This window comes from Amblyomma americanum, chromosome 9, assembly GCF_052857255.1.
Source record: "Amblyomma americanum isolate KBUSLIRL-KWMA chromosome 9, ASM5285725v1, whole genome shotgun sequence".
In the NCBI taxonomy this organism is placed as follows: Eukaryota; Metazoa; Arthropoda; class Arachnida; order Ixodida; family Ixodidae; genus Amblyomma; species Amblyomma americanum.
In genome coordinates this window covers 150,725,731-150,744,845 of record NC_135505.1, presented here as the reverse complement: position 1 = coordinate 150,744,845, position 19,115 = coordinate 150,725,731, and the positions used below count along the sequence as shown (strand labels likewise).

The following is a 19,115-nucleotide window of genomic DNA, read 5'->3' as shown; positions in this document are numbered from 1 at the left end:
TTCCACAAAACCCGCCACGGTGGCTGCACTGCCTTTGCCGTTCGGCTGCTGATGCCAACGTCGCGCGGCAGTAGCAGGTATCCGCTACACTGTGACGGTGCCCACATTTGCATATACATACCACACTTTATTATAGATTTTTTTTGTTTCGTTTCTCTATATATCTATAGGTTGCTCACGAGTAGCAACCTGACGGGCAGGCTGTGGTGGCGTCATGCCGATCTCTTTCGACCAATCAGCGAATTTCGCGGCAGCAGGAATCGACGAGCTTTCGGTGTTACGATGAGTCTAATTTACAACTTCTAAAAAAAAAAAAAGAAGGCTCGCGTACTTCCCTGCTCACGAAGGACGCACAGTGTTTGGCACTCGCCGTGTGCGGCGCTCCGCACGCGGCGGCAGAGCGGCGGTATAGAAGCGGTTGCGAATTGTTTCCTCACCGAGCACCGCTTCCTCTCGTGCATGCCTCCGAAGGAAGTGACGCATAGTCGTTCGCTTCCGGTAGAGGCCCTGCGGCGAAATCCACTCGTAATCCGGTGATACAGGCGTCATTCGCGCGCGCAGGGCTGTGAGTAGCTGCTCTTTCCTATCTCGGATTTCACAGCGCGTGCGCCGACCTCTCGATCCTGCGCCCGCCCGTGCAGCAATTATCAGGCTGCTTTGGGACTATACGTCGCGGTTATAATTTCCGTGGCAGTGGCATTCCCGTCAGGGGGGGATTAATGGGCCACGTCCGTCCACCCCGGAAAGACGAGATTTCTCATTAGTCTTGGCTAGTGCTGGGCCGAAAACGTCGGTCCCACCTCGGAATCGGCAGCTTCGCCGCGAGGCCCTCGTCTGCGCGCGGATGAAATTATTTGACAGCGTGCTTTTCCCACCCTCATAAATTTAACGCAAGTGCTAGGCTGGCGTGGAAACTTGCACAGCATTTCTTCGAGGTTTGCCGCGAGAAAATGCGTGTTGCAATGGCCGAATCCACGCTTCATGCCCAACGACAGCCAGTCCAAGTAAGAAAGCTCGTCTTCCCGGCATTCCTGCGCTGCTCCATGGTGGATGAAGTGCGGCGTCGCCTGCTTTCCCTATGTGGGGTAACAAACACTGAGAAACTCTACGATGGGCCACTCTTGGAGTGAGCGGTCTCATTTGAGCCACGCATTTCTTGTGCTTCTTCTGAAGAAAAAAAAATGCAGTTTCAGGCTTAAGGTCTTTATTCAGAGAAACTTTTGGTACAGAATTAGTGTTGCGTGAATTGTACAGATGGAGGCCTTAAGCCAAGCTATCAGAGGGACGTCCTATTACAAAATGCGCAATACAAGTGTAAAAAAAAACTGAGCATGGTTTTCGCACACGCCGCTGCTATGTATTCGCACTTTCTGCGCGTTTCTGTTCCCGTATATGAAACCCCCGGGGATTCAGCGAACCGAAGAGGGTGCGCGCGGCACAAGCGCGTTGCCGGATGCCAACAAGGCCGGATGCAGCGAAGGATGGCGCAAACAGCGCCTGGTTTATTTTTCGTCGAAATCGCGTCTTTAAGCGAAGCTTGAGCGCAGCCTCGAGAACTATGTACTGAACAGATTCTACCAGATTCGCAATGCCAGTTTAGCGTAATCTTCTCAGGCGAAAACGGTAACTTCATGCATCGACGCTGAGCGATCGGGTATGCGAGACGGCCAAGGCGTGATGGGCGAACCCCTGCAGGGTGTAAGGAACTGAGTGCGTTTGAGACGAGTGCCTGTTGAACCCTGCAGTTGCTGAGGAGCCTCAAAACAAACGAGCAGCGCGATACGACCTATACTATATAGCTGTGGTAGAAGGAGAGTTTCTTATGCACTGCAGCAGTACGTATGTCGTTTTCGTTTAAACGAAGTGTTAGAAACGCGGGTTCCACTGAAGCTTTCAGTACGGTTGCATTAAGTTCATTACAGGGTATGCTGAATGTATTGCTCTCACGAGGCCTAGCTGCGAGCTACACAATTCCCAGAACCGTACCGAAAATAATGTGGTGATAGAAATGATCTTAACGAATTGCACTAACGCAGGCGAACGCGGACAGTGAAGAAGGCGAACTATACGGTATCGAACGCTATACATTAAACTTCGATCGTCAGTCAATCAATATTCGCATAAAATATATAACAAACAGTGGCTACAGAAATACAAATAAACAACAAACGACACATGGAGGTCGCGCGTGATAAAGAGGAGCAAAGACATGTCGTCTCGCATGACTCGGACAGGGATGTAAATGCAACAAGGGACCAAGATGAAACCAGCAGAGAACAAAGGCGAGAGAACCTAATCACAATCTCGAAATACCCACAAAACGTTGCATAGAACATCGGAGACAGAACGAGGGATGCATGCTCTCTTGTACCGATACGGAGGCTAATGCTCGCACGGCCAAGAAAAAATGGCAAAAATACCTGGAAACAAAATATGAAACAAGCATCGAAGCAAAGTCATGTCAAAGTAACAACCGACAAAAACAATGCAGTGGCCTAAAAGCTAAAAATAAAAACATAAATAAGGCCAACTAAGAAGGCTAGATATGAGCTAAAAGAAATAATAAAAAGGACACCAACAAAAACAAGGCAAAAAGATTAGAGCTAATCAAGGAAGATGGTCTCCATATTGAAAACCTTTAAGCCAACTAGGATGATCAAGAAAACCCATCAAGAGGCAGAAAACCCTAATTCGCACACCTACTCGAGCAATTGTGAATGACGTATGTGCAGCTGCCATGGCCAGTTTCCGACACGAAATCTCTTTCTTCCAGGCTCATAACAGAGGGAAATCTGACGAAGGCACCTTTTTCAGGACCTATGCCGAAGGATTCAAAAATTTCTATCACTTTTTGAATCTTGAATCAGAGGCATACACATGCGTGTACGGGGTGGGCGAGACTTCAGAAATGTGCTAGGAATGCGGTTCTTCGCAGTGCCTCTTTTTCAGGAATTTTCAGGGCACCGACATATAACTTGGGATGCCACTCTTATTGCGCGGTCTACGCTACTTGGTCACCGCCAGTGAGCAAGCACACATTAAGAAATTCCATGTTTGAATTTCAATCTTTCGAGAATACCACAAAGACGTTAGTAAAATCTGCAACAGCCTCAATCCTCACGCCAGGCTCCATTATGGCTAAGAAATCATACCCAGTACTGCCAGGTGGAGCACAGCATGGAAGACGACGACGTGTACTGCTCGCGCTATCGTGTACCGACCGCCAGTGCCTCATACTCCTGCCTGGCTGTGGGCATAAAAAGCATCCCTCTTCGACAAGTGACAAACTGGTGGAGGTGCTTACAAAGTGCTACGGCGCGTCCTTGACGTTAACTATGAAGTGCCTTCGGATGGTGCTAGCTGCGGCGTCGACAGCCCAGCTCTGACATTGTGCGCGGTAACGGGCGAGTCGTCGTGCTCTTCAGTTGTCACTCTGCCGATTTGTCCCCTCTCGCTTATTTCCGTTTCCACCTTGGCTTGACTGCGATGCTGTCGGCATCACGGCAGTGCTCTTCTTTTTCAGATGGGGGGAATAATGCCACCTAGCATTGCCAGGTGGCGCATATAGCTGTCCTGAATTTTGTCTGAATCATTTGTTCAGGTAAACGAGGGTCCAGCCGCCAATAATTGCTGGAATGCCGAGTGCGTATGCGTGCCTACAGACGACGGAAAGCAGCCTGGAAGAAACTCCTCGTGAATCAATGCCCCCCAAAATTGGTTAGATTATAAGTACGTTGCAGCAAAATTTAAGCCCATTGTCCTTCGCGCAGAGGAGGAGTATAATACATGAATTTCTTTCACAATCAGGAAATAGAAGAGCTTTGTTTAATTACATAAGCAGCACAAAAATAATTCGGCCATCTGTCAACATAGAATCACAAGTTCAGTCCTCTCCTGGCATCGCCAAGGCGTTATAGGGCATCGTGTGTGGCCTATGAGTGTAGATTTACATCTGTTCTTCCCTCCCCAAGCATATTCACAAGCACCTGAAATGATTTTATTGAGGTCTGTATGCCTCACCTATCGCAAATTGTTCTGCGTCTACCCACAGCGGCTCTTAGCCCTTACAAGGTTCTACTTCTATGATTAAAATTTCTTTAACGAATTTCCTGAACGCCTATTGGCTCTATAGTTAACCATTCTATTGACGGTCCACACCTTGCTTTACTTATCCTCCACCCACAACCTGAAGCTGGATAAACAGCGTGCGCTAGCCGAACAGCCGACCCAGCTTTTGGGGTCTTCACCTGACTCCGAAATTCTGACTGCCAGTAGCGTCGAACGCGCAGTAAGGAGGGCACTCCATATGTGATGTGACTGCGCAACCAATGATTGCGAATAGAGCCATTACGAAGAATCGCATTCATCGCGCACTTCTCGAGTCTCGCCCGCAGAGCATATAGCTCACAATGTACCGCCGGCTAAAAAACAAGAAAAAGAAATTTATGAAGGCTTCTGCGTAGGTCTTTATTAAGGTATACTTTCGTTAGCTCTCCGTCTGTTAGGACACCGGAGAAAGAGATATATTATCTGAAACAATGCCGTGCCACCTGCACATTTGTAATTCGCGCTCACTTGGTTCTTAAGTACTACAAACTCTTTATATCTTAATGGTTCTTCTTAATTATCCTTGTTCAGTTAACGAATTTGCGCTTAGGGGTTATCTTCTTTTATTGCTGCTAATATTTTTGTGTTATTATTGGTCTCAACCTTTCCTTGCCTTCTTTTTTTTTAGCTTCGTTCCTAGCCAAGTTTTTGTTTGTATTTTGGCCTGCTTTCTATGATTTCATAACTTATTTTTAGCCATATTTTTGTTGGATTTTCTTTGGCTTTTATCTTTACTTTCAGCGTTTATGTCACTATTATTTTATGCGCTGTTGCTTTTGTTACTTTGAAACGGTTATGGTTCGATGCTTGTTTACCTATTTTTACTCAGGCTTTTCATATTTTTTTTTCCTTGGCTCTCCGAGCATGCGTCTCCTTATTGGCACTTAGAGCATGCATGCATTCCTCGCTTTGTCTCCGATATTACGTGTCGGGGTTGTACTTTTCTGTTTAAATAAAAAACAACAACATAAAAGCATGCCGAATTAAATTTTCGCTGCCATCAACACACAGATGATATGCGGCCCCGCCCTGCCCTGGTGCTCAACCGAGCGTAACAACCCAACGATAACATGTTGACCTATAGTTCCTACAAATAAACTTCCACTTGCGTTTTTGTCTGCCGGCTATCTCGTTTAACTTGAGTTACTCTCTTAATGACGACAGAAATTTCTTCGACAGGCAAAGCTCCAAGTACTACCATCTGCATGTTAATTACTATAAATAAATTGCTTGCGCGGTCAAAAATTCTGAGACAGACTTTAAGTGAATTTCGGCAATACAGGATTCCTCCCTTAAATCACCGAAAAAAAGAGTACTTAATTCGTAGAAAGCAATAATGTTCGCAAAAAAACAACTCGTGTTCTGAAATAAAAAGCGAAAAAAGACAGCCGAATTTTCGAAAATTAAAAACCGAAAAGTGCGATCCCTAAACTTTTATGCAACTTTTTATCGCGAGTTCGAGAAGGTGATTAGGTTGTCTCGCCTTGACTATTCGCCACTCTCCTCGATCCTCCTTGTAATACACTGGCACCGCTGCCTCAGTCATGAATGTAACGAGGTGTTGTTGCCTCTTTCACGCGCGGCCACCATGCGGCATTAATTTCGCCTGTTGTTTCTTTTTTTTCTGGGATCACTGTCTGGTATATTTACGGCGAATGGCTGAATGACAAATAAACTCCATAGTTAGCGTTCAGTGTCACCGTTCGTCTTCTTCACGGTCCGCTTGCGCTTGCACCGTGCCTTTTAGTGCAAACCAACTCGCCCAGCTGCATGGCGGCTCTAATATAAATATGATCACGCGGGCTCCCGTGAACGTCATCCATTGACGCTTCTGCCAGGCTCGCAACGATCAACTTTTGTTCTCATGCCCACTGAAACGAGCGTCGAGTGCGCGCCGAAGGCACTGCGTGGAGCGTAGGCAATCTGCTTCATGAGATTGCTCTACTGAGCGCACCCTTGGCCTGTTCCTTTTTTTTTTTCCCCTTTTCATTCTCGTTGCCAGCTGCGAGCTTGTTCGTCATGAACGACCCGACTCTCCTTTCTTCTCCCCTGTCAGCTCGACGCCGCAGGATGCGCTGCGGGCGGGGAGCAGAGCGAGGCGTGAGACGCGTGAAGAGATGCGAACGATTGCTCCTCAAGGCTGCGTTTCCGTGCGCTGTGCTCTGCGGTGTGGCCTACCTGGCAGTGCGAGCATACCGCAGCGGGGCATCCACCGGCGAAGACCGCGTCGTCCGCATCCTCATCTGGCAGAGCTTCGGAAGGGACTTCTTCCATCGCATATTCAGCGACAACGCCCTCAAAGAATGCTCTTTCCGGTGCAAGTTCACGCAAGACCGCAGGCAGCTGGACCGAAGCGACGTCGTCGTCTTGCAAACCTTCTTCCGCCCGTTTTGGAAAAGTCTGCCTCCTCGCCGGAAGCCGGGACAGGCTTGGCTGCTGTACGCCATGGAGCCGCCGCACAGACTTCCGGCGAACCCGTCGAGACTGGACAAGCTGGGCATAAACTGGACCTTGTCCTACCGATTCGACGCGGACGTGGTTCACAGGCACAGCTTCAGAACAGTGCGCAGGAGAAGTGAGCGGCTCCTCCCGGCGCCCGACCCCAAGCCCAAGCTAGCAGCGTGGATCGTGTCGAACTGCAAAAGTTTCAGTCACCGGGAGCAATACGTGAGGGAGATGCAGAAGTTCGTTCCGGTGGACATCTTCGGGCGCTGCGGTCGCCGTCGCTGCCGCGAGAAGCACTTCGGCTGCTACAGGGAGATAGCGAGCAACTACTCGTTCTACCTGGCCTTCGAGAATTCCATATGCAGGGACTACAGCACGGAGAAGCTCTTCCATCCGCTCCTGAACGACATGGTCCCCGTTGTGATGGGAGGCGTCAACTACTCCCTGGTGGCACCCCCGGGGTCCTACATCGACTTCGCGTCTTTCAGAACGGCGCGGGACTTGGCCGCCCACCTGCTGGAGCTGCAGCGGAGACCCGAGGCGTACAGGCGTTACTTTGACTGGAGGAAAGAGTACGCCATCGAGAGGCCCCCACTGGGCTGCGCCGCGTGTCGACAGATCCACCGGCTCTTCTCGCGCACCTCCGCGAAGCAGCCACGGCGCAGCTTGTACAAATACCTCTGGGGAGACGCCCAGTGCATGACGTGGGAAGGTCTGCTCAGAAAGAAGTGGTCGCCCGGTGAGTGACCACCGTTGGCAGTGCACTCTGCTAGGAGGGAACACGTACCGGGCCTGTGCGCATTCCCAGTGGGTATACACGGCAGCGAGCAAGGAACAAGCGTGCGTTCTTCGTGTTGTATTTATACGATGTGCGTGAAGAGGACAGTTGCGTCTCTGAAGTGCAGAGCGAACGAGTGTACGTGCGGTGACGTTTTTCTCAAGCGTAAATTGAAAACAGACTCCTTGAGCAGCGCACCCCAACCCGCGACAATGCTCGGCGGCCGATGACGTCAGACCGCGGCCGCGTGCCGCTGCTACGCGGGGCTGCAGTCAAGGGCCTGACGGGCCAAAGCGACGTCAGCTCCAAGGGTGCAATCAATCGCTTTCTTGAACGGTGGCTGAGGAGGGAAGGAAAAACTGGTTGGGGTTTAACATGGTTAAACCGAGTAGACGTGCGAAAGCAGGTGTTCATTTTTCAATTGGAGGGACACTTAAGCTCTGCGCCGCCGCGGTGGCTGAGTGTTTATGGCGCTCGGCTGCTGGCCCGAAAGGTGCGGGATCGATCCCGGCCGCGGCAGTCGAATTTCGATGGAGGCGAAATTCTAGAGGCCCGTGTACTGTGCGATGTCAGTGCACGTTAAAGAACCCCAGGTGGTCAAAATTTCCGGAGTCCTTCACTACGGCGTCCCTCATAGCCTGAATCGCTTTGGGACGTCAAAACCCCCATAAACCAACAAAACTTAAGCTCCGCCTTAAAGGTATGGCGTCATAGCTTTAGTGATATCTAAAGATATCAAAACAATTCTTTTTCTAACGGGCTAATTCAGGTAACAAATACAAAAAAGTAGGTGGAGCTAAGTAACGGCTTTCGGGCGCTTTGTTCGATTCCGAGGCGCTTAGTGATTTACCTTCCCCCATACCTCCACGGTCTTCACTTTTTATGCATTATTTCAAGCATTTACATTTTGGGAGCGTAACTGCGCACGTTGAAGTGTGTGCGGCATCCTTTAGGTTTATTACGTGCTTGGGGCTGCGTTGTCACCATGTGGACGTCAATGGCGGAGTGGCGTATAGCCTCAGTGATCCGGGCTGCATCTCGGCGTTATCACTGCAGTTTCCTTCCGAAAACAGCCAGTGAAGGTGATAAGCGTATTGCAATTTTAAACCGAGCGCTGTTTCTAGGTCATTTTGCCACTGGAGCAGAATCGCTCTATCCTGCTTACTCTGCTTACCCCGAGATGGCGCTGACTTCATCGGCATCTACTTGACTACGCACGCTGCGGGCCAAACGCCTCTACCATCTCTCTTCGAATACCTACAATGAAATCACGCTACACTACAGAGATGAAAAGCTTGCATATCCGCCACCACACCACACCCTCACGAAGGAACAACAGACTGTATGGAGGCAACTCCAGTCCAGAACGTTTCCTTCACCGGCATATATCTGGCACTAATACACCCTGGTCAATACAAGCCCGAATGCTCTCTTTGTGGGGCTCCGAGAGCAAACTTCGAACACACACTATTCATATGCCGAGAACTCCACCTGCCATATCTCGCTGGAACCTCAGGCCTAGAAGGTTGGGAGATCGCGGTCTCTAGCTCAGAGCCAGCCTCACAGAAGAGGCTGGTGGAATGGGCGGAGAAGGTCGCCAGAAGTCATGGACTGATGGCCGCCAACCGGGATTAAGAACCAAGCCAGTCAAACCTCCATTAACGGCTACCCTTACTTGGTTCGCCAATAAAGTTTTTACCTACCTACCTACCTACCTCGATTAACCCTGGTCAACTTAGCTTAACACAACCACAGATGGCGCTGCCGCATTATTCGGCATTGGGTGCCTCGATGTATGGTGGCACCCTAATTCGGCCTCTTAATCCCAGATTGCGCCGCGTCCGCTAAGAGACAACTCTGTATGCCATTATTGTTCTACCGAATTAGGTGTGCCTTCACTGATCATGTATCTGAAATAGGCGCCCAGTGTACTTGATAAAAAATACGAATCCACGTAGAAAGGCCAATACCTGGATAATTATTCCTTCCCTTGAGGCAATGGGAACGCTCCGGTCTGATGACGTCCCTTCTTGCCATCCATAGGCAAATTTTGTGACCAACGACGGCACGATGGGGCTTCTAAAGCGATCGCATTAATAACTGGACGACGAGAGTATAAGCGACAGGAAGCAGCAACGCGTGAGCAATTAAGCAAAGCTCCCCTTCGTTACAACGCTATCGAACGGTTGTCTTGCTGCGCATTCACAGAGCTCTTGGTGCAAATGCACATATGATGCACGCTCCGTCCTCCACGAAGACGAGGGCCAGTTTGGCGTCGTCTTCTGCTCCGCCCTTAATGCGCGACAACCTTTCTGTTCGCGACGGTGGGCAGAAGACGAAACAACCGCCAGTCGCGCCTCCCGCGATTAATGGCTGAAGAGCGGCGACACGGCACCGTTCAGAGAGAATGGCGAGGCAGGCCTCGTATGCAAATTAGCTTGTATATAGCGCCTTAATCTGGGAATCTGAACGCCCGTCCGCGCACAACTCTTTCGAAAGACGGAAACGATGCAATCGCCGCCGGGCTCTTGCAAGAAAAATACAGAAGAGGCAACAAAGTCAAGGCCGCCGGGGGGAGGGGACGAAACAGCCGCCATTGCACGCTGTTCTACACGCGAGCTCGTCAGCCTGCTTTTGTCGTCGTCGATCGCGTATGCGGACTCCGATCACACGTACTCCCGGGGCTCCCTCTGTAACTGCAGCCAAGCTATGGAGGAGAAATTTCGGCTTTTTTGCGCGCACTGTTGTTTTTGACTAGTTGCGCGCAACAGCTCTTGCTGTTGCTGATAGGAAGAAAGGAAAGGAAAGGCCTGCCTACTGGCTCAAGCCGAGCCATGCTCGCTGCCGCGTGCTGAAAGTAGGAGAGTTAAAGGATAGAAAGAAAGGGCGCGCGCTATTATGTCCCGGACCGATCCCGGAGGCAGTGCAATACCGGGCCGACCCGTGCCAGAATGGTTCAAGCCGAGCACTCCGCCATATTAGAAAAATAAGTTTATCTTGGGTCCAAGGACCTACAGCACTGGAAATGTTGCTTTGCCTGCGTGTTTTTCGAAAGCGCATGATTTTGGCACGATGTAGCCAAATCTTGTCGACATACAGCGCCGAGGATAATCACGTTTTCGAAATTCTAAAAACTTATATGACTGCTACTAACGGCCGGCTACAAATTTCTAATTGCAACCAGTTGCTTAGCTGCGGTAGTTGAAAAGTTAATTATCAGGAATTAGTTCCAAGTTTTTTTTTCTTTATTTTTAAAAAGGGGTTTTAAATGTGATGAATGATTGCTCCCTTCTTAGTGTATTTGTATTCCCACACCTCTCCCTGTAACAGCTCCGCAAGAATGTTATTAGGGCTGTTTTCTTTTTTTGTCCGTGTGGCCGTTTTAGAGTCCCGAAGCGACAGCACGGGCTGCAAGAAACGCCTTAGTGCAGGGCGCCAGATTATTTTCGACCACCTTTAACATGCGCTGACATCGCACACCACACCACGCGTTTTTGTATTTCGCCTTCGCCGCGGCCGCGATCGAGCCCACCACCTTGGAGCCACTGATTCACTGCGGCGGGTTACTGTAAAGAAACAAAGGCGCCTGCGCGACCAAGTCTTGCGAAGCCCTCATCGAAGGCAGTGTGAGCAGGGCACGGCGACGGATCTGAGTCGTGCTGATCTCCAGAGGAATCTCAGTTGTTTAAGTGGGCCTCCGCTACACAAGAACGCCGTCTTTTCTTCTAGCTGTTTTCATCCTTCCTTCGTGCTATCTTCACGTGGCTGCTCTGCGGTCCCGTCAGTGCCGCCTGTGAAAAGGAGCGGCGTCGGTCGGTCGGAACCGGACTGGCCGCTCGGAAACCTTGATCGAACCGCTTCTGAAGAGCGTCGCGATTACAGCTCCCGATAAAACGATTGCACTGAGCGTGTGCGTGTGTGGCACGACGCGCTGATGTTCCGGCGGAAAAGCAAGACTGGCCCCGTGTCACTGATTCATCGCCTTATTGAGCTGTTGCTTTCTATAAATATGACCGCAGGTGACCAGCACCTTCACACACTGGGATCAGTTAACGTGTGAAATCTTAGAAGCCTTCCATATCCGTCTTATAAAGGGACACCGAGCACAGACAGAAGTCGGCCTGCCTCGAAGAGACTCCACTCTCGCCTCAAACGGAGCCTTTATAAGGTGGAAAGACGCAGGTGTCGCCACCAACGGCAGATCTCTGCGTCGGCATCGACTTCCGGGAGCCGATCCCAGAGGAAGCTTCTTCCTTTTCGGTAAGGACGCCACGGGTTTGAGTCGTCTGACGGGGAAATTTTTTTACTTTATTTTGTCAGGAATAAATCGCTCTTTCGCTGCCGGACGAACGTAGCCAGAGAGAGCCAATTTTCACTGAGAGCAATTACTGGATGCAGTCTTCTTCAGCGTACTTTCAGCGGCATAAGCCATCCACCGGCAGAACACCAAGGGCTGCGCTGCAAAGAGTGAGTGCACTCACCTGAGGCCGCAGTGCTATCATCTCCCCTACAAAAAAAGAACGCCTATTTGTGGCTTCCTCGAAGGCCAGAGGCATTTATGTAAACAGTGCGTCGCAGATAGACTCCCGTAAAGCGCGCGTTGAGTGTGAAAACATGTTTCTATGCGTGCGTCCTCAGCTGAAAGCAGTCACACGCCGCGGTTACTTGGCTGCGAGAGAGAGTTGGCGCAGCGGCCACTGTGGTAAGCCATTGACTGCAGTAAGCCATTGAAGTGGGCCCTCTTACATGGCGTCGACGCAAGAAAGGCCCTTCTGGCTGCGACTCTCTGTCGCAGCTATGTAAACTGCGCCACAGAGTGAACTGCGACGAGGCGACACGAGAGCGGCGGCGCTCGCTGTCGCTAGTACACAAGAGGCGTGCGCGTTATCTCGCTACGCGACATACGCCCGCGGGTAGACGGCGGTGTTTTGAAAAAAAAAAAAAATATAGTCTTGAGGCAGGCGCGTGGCTAAAAGGACTCCTCCGAAGAGGCGCGGAGTGACGTCATGACTGGTTGAGTCCCACGCTTGGGCGCGCTCGTGGCGAAGAGCAAGCGTGCCAAAGACCGCGCATTTCCATACGAAGCGCGCTGGGCTGCGCCTTGGCAGCCGCCGCAACGACGCCTCCATCGCCTCCTCGCCGTCGTCTGTGTACATGCGGTGGCGCCTCCCAACGGGCAAACACGCCCGTACTGGAAGCAGTAGTGAATGGTAAACGTCCCGAGGCGACGCACGGCATATGAGTGATTAATGTAGTGAATTGGCACATGCTTGGAAATATTACAGCAGTGCGCAAAATGGGACAACGGATGGAGAGCAGACAAGGACGAGCGCTGACCTATGAGGGGAAAAAAAAAAATTGGGTATGAGGGGAAAAAAATGGCGCAGTAACTGTGCCGCATATCTCGGCGGACACCCGAACCGCGCCGTTCGAACCCGGGTATTCCGGCTCAGTAGATGAGCGTCTTGACCACTGAGCCACCGCGGCGGGTTATGAGGGACGCCGCAGTGGAGGGTGATTACTAAGTAGAACAAAAAAAAAAAACATGCCGCGAGTGAGATCCAAATAATGACGCATTATGGCGTGGGTTCCCTCAGAGCAAAGTTTCGATGGAGGCAGAACTTAAAAGTCGCCCGTGTGCTATGCGATGTCATCGCACGTTAAGGAACACCAGGTGGTCAAAAAATTAATCTGGAGCCCTCGACTGAGGGGCGCCGCATTGGAGGGCTCCGGAATAATTTTTTTACCACCTGGGGTTTCTTAACGTGCGATGACATTGCATAGCACACTCGAAACTTTGCGCTGAGGCAACCCAAGGCATAATGCGCCATTATTTGAATCCGACTTTGGGCATGTGGTTTTTTTCTTCTACTTACTAGTCAATTACCTTCTAGCCATAAAATGACTAGTGTACTAATTTCCCATTGATCCACAAAATATACTTACAAAAAAACATACCCGAAGAGATTTCCTTGGTTTCGTGGCTGTTGGCTTCATTAATACACTGTGGTACGAGCTTCTATGCTTATTGACAAGAGTTCAGGACATATTGGCTACAATATGATCATTTGTCTAGGCTGTAATTAAAGGACGCCACTGCCCTTTAGAAAACTGAAAGTTTGTTTACACGACACAGTTTGTCCATCGTCAAGTAAAAATGCCGGATGAAACGGGTTGCACGGTCAATAAACCTCACAGAAGCAACGATGTCATCTAAACACATGAGAGGCGCACGGAATTAAAATGTGCGCATACTTACAGCGCATTTCCGTACCTCCGCTACGCGTTCGTTGGTCGTCTGCCTACGACATTGCACGTTCCGCGTCTGTGTGGCGGGGGCTGGAACGACAGACGGAATTATTCCGGAGCCCTCCATTATGGCACCTCTTTCTTCCTTTCTTCTTTCACTTCCTCCTTTATCCCTTCCCTTACGGCGCGGTTCAGGTGTCCAACGATATATGAGACAGATACTGCGCCGTTTCCTTTCCCCAAAAAACCAATTATTATTATTATTATTGCCAGCGGCCGCGTACACCTGTTAGCAAGGCGCTGGCGAGAGTGGCTCGGGAAAGCGAATTGTTTTTGACGCAGGAAAGAGTGCTACACGTACGACTCACAGGCCAGATTCTCGCGACGACGCTTTTGCGTGCGCTCTGCAGAGCTGGACCTGCATGACAGTCCAAGTGAGAGCCAATTAGCGTTGACTTGGGCCACCCTTGTCTTTACAGTCCGCGTAAAATCACGACCGTTGCGTCGTTCAGCAAAAATCGAAGAAAGATGCTCCGGGCTAAACCGCTGGATTTTCGGCACTAAAATTTCTCGCAGTCGCGACATTTAGTCGTAATTTTTTTTGTTTCATACCCCGTCTAGGCCTTTCCTGAAAGGGTGAGAATTATCTGAAATTTCGCATGGCACGCGACAATGGCGGAGCAGGAAATATGGTTCGCAACAGCGGAGGAGCCACGACGGTGTGTGGCCGCAATATTAGAGCACTGAACTGCGCAAAGGACCGAGAAAACGAACGCACGCAGCGTCGACCCTCAGCCCAGCGTCTGTCCAGGCGCTGCATCACACGGGCGTCGACACAGCGCGCAGTGGCTGCGTCGGACATAGACGCCCCGACGTCAGCAGCTCGGGGCTCTGGCGGCTGGGAACAAATAACGAGAGTAAAACAATAACGCTCAAGCATTGTTTGCTATTTCTTCGCGAGATGACAGCAGTAACATTTCTTGTTTCTTTTTCTTAATGCTGCATCTCGCACGTATGTTAAAACACACGCATAAGTATTTTCGTGGTAATCCCTTACATTAAACCGGTCAATGGGCTGTTTGAACGCATAGACGCCATCGATTGGTATACCAAGCGCCCCTCTTTCTCCGCACAGGCCTGAATGTTCGCGATGGCTCAGCGACGTTGGCTGCCTGGACACGGGAGGAGGGCAGGCTTCACTTGGCCGCGACATTCTTGCCCTAAAGCTGGGCGGGAAAGAGAGTGCGACATCTTCAGAGAGAGAGAGAGACTCTTTAATGAAGAAACAGAGAATTTAGCCGGCGTTTCAATATCGCTGGCATGCTACTCTGCGTAGGGAGGGGAATTTGGGAGATAAAGACAGAAGGAGAGCAGCGTGGAAGAGGTGGAAGAAAAAAAAAACGAAGATAAAATCAGCACAGTGCCTATACGCTGCGCGCTCCTTCTCGTGAAGCAAAGCAGAAAGAAAGTTGTTTCGCAGCCATCGCTGGAAGCAGCGCACATTAGACGTCAGACAGCGCCGCTTTGCACCGACGCTCTCGCTTCACTTTTTTGCTTCTACTCAACCGGCCTCCGCTGAAAGGGCAAAGCAGCTCGCGTTACACCGCGTCGACACCACGCATTCCCCAGCACAGCGCGAAAACACGACACGAGGCTCGGAATTCCGAGAATGCCCAAACACGTCAGCGGAGAGCAAGTACAGTCGCGAGCACGGTCAGAGGGAACAAACCTGTCGCACGAAAGTGCGAATTTTCCGATTATTTCTCCAGCGATTTCGAGAACGGCTTTTGGATATTGAAGCGAACGAGTATACAAACTGCGCGATCAAGGCGGGACGTAAGGCACACAAATGCGCTTTGCCCATTTGTGCGCCTCACTTCCCGTCTTGTTCGAGCAGTTTGTTCGCTTCATTATGAACCAACTAGCCCGCCAGAACATCCTTCGTCTCTTGGATATTAAATGCCAGAGGAAAACTGAAGTTAGAAAGCAGAAAAAAAAAACTGTGCTTGTCAAGCGTAACTTTAAAGTAATCAACAAATTAATGCTCAAACTCTGTTCGCTCTCATAATGCTTACGAGTGTACATGGCACCGAGAGGTGAGCAGGAGTCCCAGCCGTGATATTATTCGTTCCTTTCTGACGTAACTGCCAGAGCAGTAATCGAGTGCCGATCATGTTCGATCGAGAGACCGAGCATAACTCTACCGGAGGCCGTGCTCTGACGACGCTGTACCGATACAAACCGTAATAACTTGACCTTGTTGTAGACTCCACAGTAGTCGCGTGACATAATGCCGCTACAGCGGAGTCAATGAAGTCTGCAGGCGCACTTCAGAGCAAGAAACAAACATCCAAATATCTCCCTCCCTCGATTACCGCCCGCGCCGAGTTATACTTGTTTCTTCCTACGGGCGGCAGTCCGCATGTTTCCCGACTGCGGCCTATGTTTCTGAAACGCCGTTATTGTCGTTGGTGCGCCCTCGTAGTTTGAAGCCCTCTCTGTCGTTCTTTATGGATCTCGAGCGATAGATAAAGTGCCTCTGCTATTCAACGGGCGCCCAACCCAGCCATCTCGCAGCAACATATGGGTTCTGACTGGTGCAGGCTCCCGATCAATTCTCGTGGCTATAAACCGGAAAAGAAACAGCACCTTCTTCACTGCAATCTGATGTCGTGAAACAAATCTGTTGTATCGTTTCATGATGCGAACAACCAATTTCCGACCACATTGATCAGATGGAAAGCGAGATTCCAGTCCCATAGCTGGACACGGCAGCTCCAATCAAAACGCAGCGCCGATAAGCGCGCTTGTTTCGCCGGTCACGGAGCCACCCGGGCGTCGGAGCGCACTGGCAGCCAAGCCGCCGAGGCGGATGACGCCGGGATTCCCAGAAGCGTTCCACGCACAGGATGCGCTTAAAAGCTGCAAACAATCTTTCTCGCTCCTCGATGCGTTCGTGGCGACCTCTTCCGGCCAAGGTCACTCGGACGAGGCTTCGCGCAAATTAACGGGCGCGTCTCGGGGAGCACGCCTTCGCCAATGACTGCGCCACTGCCTGGGCCGAGGGCGTGGAGAAAGTGAGCAGTATTTTTGCTGAGAAAGCGTCACGCCAAAGCTAAGATATTCTTTTGAGCTGCTGGCAGGTTCGCCTCTGATATCTAAGACATTATTATTATTCGCACGAGTCGTTAAATGCTGGACCGCTCCTACGTAATTAAATACACAGAAATGCGTCGGCATATAGGACGCATACATCTGCAAATACATACGCACGTGTACAGCTCATACATATTTACACAAATGCACCCGCACTTTCTCTTCGAACTAACTGGTTTAAGATCGTATTCGCCAGAGCGCTCAAATCAAGATCGGCTTAACGCGAAAAAGTCAGCCCGCTGCTTCCCTACTGAATTATGATGCCGTTATTTGTGCTGCTGCTGTTTTTTTTTTTTTCTCGCCCATAACGGTAAAGCGTGGTCAAGCGACCGGACTTTCAGCTCAGAGATCGGGGGTCTGATCACTGCGTAGCTGAGGGACCGATTGCATCGGCGAATGGCTGCTCTCACTTCGTGTACTAAAAATGATTACCGCATAGGTGGCCAGATTAATACGGCGTGACGGTAATTGCGGCTAGGTAGTACGCCCTTGAGCTGGCCAGCTTTCACAATGCTTGTCAGCCGAGTGTTAAACAATACTGCGTGGCTAAAAGAACGCCATATTTTTTTTTTAATTGGATTTATGGGGAAAGTAAATGGCGCAGTATCTGTCTCATATATCGTTGGACACCTGAACTGCGCCGTAAGGGAAGGGATAAAGGTGGGAGTGAAAGAAGAAAGGAAGAAAGAGGTGCCGTAGTGGAGGGCTCAGGAATAATTTCGACCACCTGGGGATCTTTAACGTGCACTGACATCGCACAGCACACGGGCGCCCTAGCGTTTTTCCTCCATAAAAACGCAGCCGCCGCGGTCGGGTTCGAACCCGGGAACTCCGGATCAGTAGTCGAGCGCCCTAACCACTGAGCCACCGCGGCGGGAGCAGCAGACTACCCCTCACGCCATATTTCGCGAAATAACCTATTTCGCTCCACCCAAAAAGATATTCCCGCATTTATGGCGAGCGAAATGTCCGTACGCAATAGACGACGGTAACATGGGTTCCACGGCGGGAGAGTCTCGAGGTTGCCGTTCACACGATGATGACGATGATGATTTATCCTTTGTATCGGGTGGGTCAGAGCGTGCCGGTGCCCTAGCCTCCCCTCGTAAACCATGGCGCTTCCCAGCGCTCAGCAAGCAGACAGCTCCTGTTCCCGCGCTTCCATCTGCCCGCAGCAGTTCCGCATAGAAGCGGTGCTGGAGGGACGTACTACAGCGCACACGACAGGAAAGCGCCATAGCCTCGGTGAGCGTCAAGAGGCGACGTTCGAGTAATCCACGAGAAAGCTTTCTCCGCAAATGGCAGTTTTGGGAAGGCCGCGCCCGTGGATGTGGAAAGCGGAACTCCCTCCTGCGGTGTTTGCTTCTCTCTCGACCGCAGAACGGAAAAGAACGCGGCCAAATGTGTTTTTCTTTTTCGGGGGCGTCGCCGCGGAACGTCCAGGGAGGAGGCCGAGTTGTCGATGCGAAGCCGTTTCCCACTCGTGGCGACGTTTTCCTTGCCGACGCTTCCTGCAGCTGCGCGCCAGAGGCGCCAGTCCCCGATCAGTGTCCGCGCATGGAAACAGTCTGCCTTGCACCTGTACTCTTCCTTCGCGGAAGCTGCCCCGGTCGACATCTGCTGGCACGGGAGATGCAGAATTCCAGGAAATTTTGAAAGTCTGGAAAAAATACGTGATTTTTCGTAAATTTCTCCAAAAGAAAAATATGAAACTGCCGAAGAAAAAAAAAAACGACAACGCGCACTTTCGTTAAGTGCGCGTACATTGCAACTCATAAATAACTAAAAAAGTACATTTTCGCCCTAGCACAAATATGCTCCAAAGCCTAGTCAGGACAAGATAGTGACGCGTTGCATACGGTATACAATCGAGGCAAAAAACATTCGTTACTGTTGGGTAGGGAAATGCTTGCTTGCGCGCCTTTTCCCACGGTGTGGTCCCAGTAGTACGTACATCGCTCAGTGAGCAACGGCGAGTAGAGTGCAAGCGGCGAGCACTTTGTGCGCAGACCTGCCTGTCTCGGCGCCTGGCTCGGTCGGGCACTGTGTACGGCCGTTTCTCTGACGCTGGCGTCGTACTGTTTTAAACAGTTGGCCTTGTGCACTCTTCCGCAGTCTTGCTGCGTAGCTGTCGTATGCGCATTACCGAACTGCGACAAGTTTCTTTCACATGACAGCAGACGAGGGGTGAATTCCGAGTAGCCGACAAACGACTGACGTCAGCGGTTGGTCGCTACAAAGACCTTGTCACCATGTCGTTGGCTCCAGATGCATGCTTGGCAGACTGCCAGACAGCACCTATGGACCACATTGTCATGAAGAGATTCAGCGTGGTTTCAGAGCGCACACTCGAGTTAGTGGAATCGTGCAGTGAAATCCA

The 19,115-nt window shown here is 50.7% G+C and overlaps 2 protein-coding genes across 2 annotated transcripts in view; one reads left to right on the top strand and one right to left on the bottom strand.

Annotated features, from left to right (window-relative positions):
- The window catches only part of LOC144104883 (isobutyryl-CoA dehydrogenase, mitochondrial-like), a 119,862-nt gene that overhangs the window by 61,915 nt on the left and 38,832 nt on the right, over nucleotides 1–19,115 (bottom strand). The window lies entirely within an intron of this gene.
- LOC144104884 (alpha-(1,3)-fucosyltransferase C-like) lies at nucleotides 479–11,705 on the top strand. The gene is made up of 2 exons (XM_077638116.1): nucleotides 479–565; nucleotides 6,164–11,705. Exon 2 carries the CDS (start codon nucleotides 6,178–6,180, stop codon nucleotides 7,297–7,299), a length of 1,122 nt encoding a protein of 373 aa, XP_077494242.1. The 5' UTR covers nucleotides 479–565; nucleotides 6,164–6,177; the 3' UTR covers nucleotides 7,300–11,705.

Coding starts and splice junctions, on each gene's coding strand:
- LOC144104884 (XM_077638116.1), top strand. CDS start 6,178: ATGCGCTGCGGGCGGGGAGCAGAGCGAGGCGTGAGACGCGTGAAGAGA.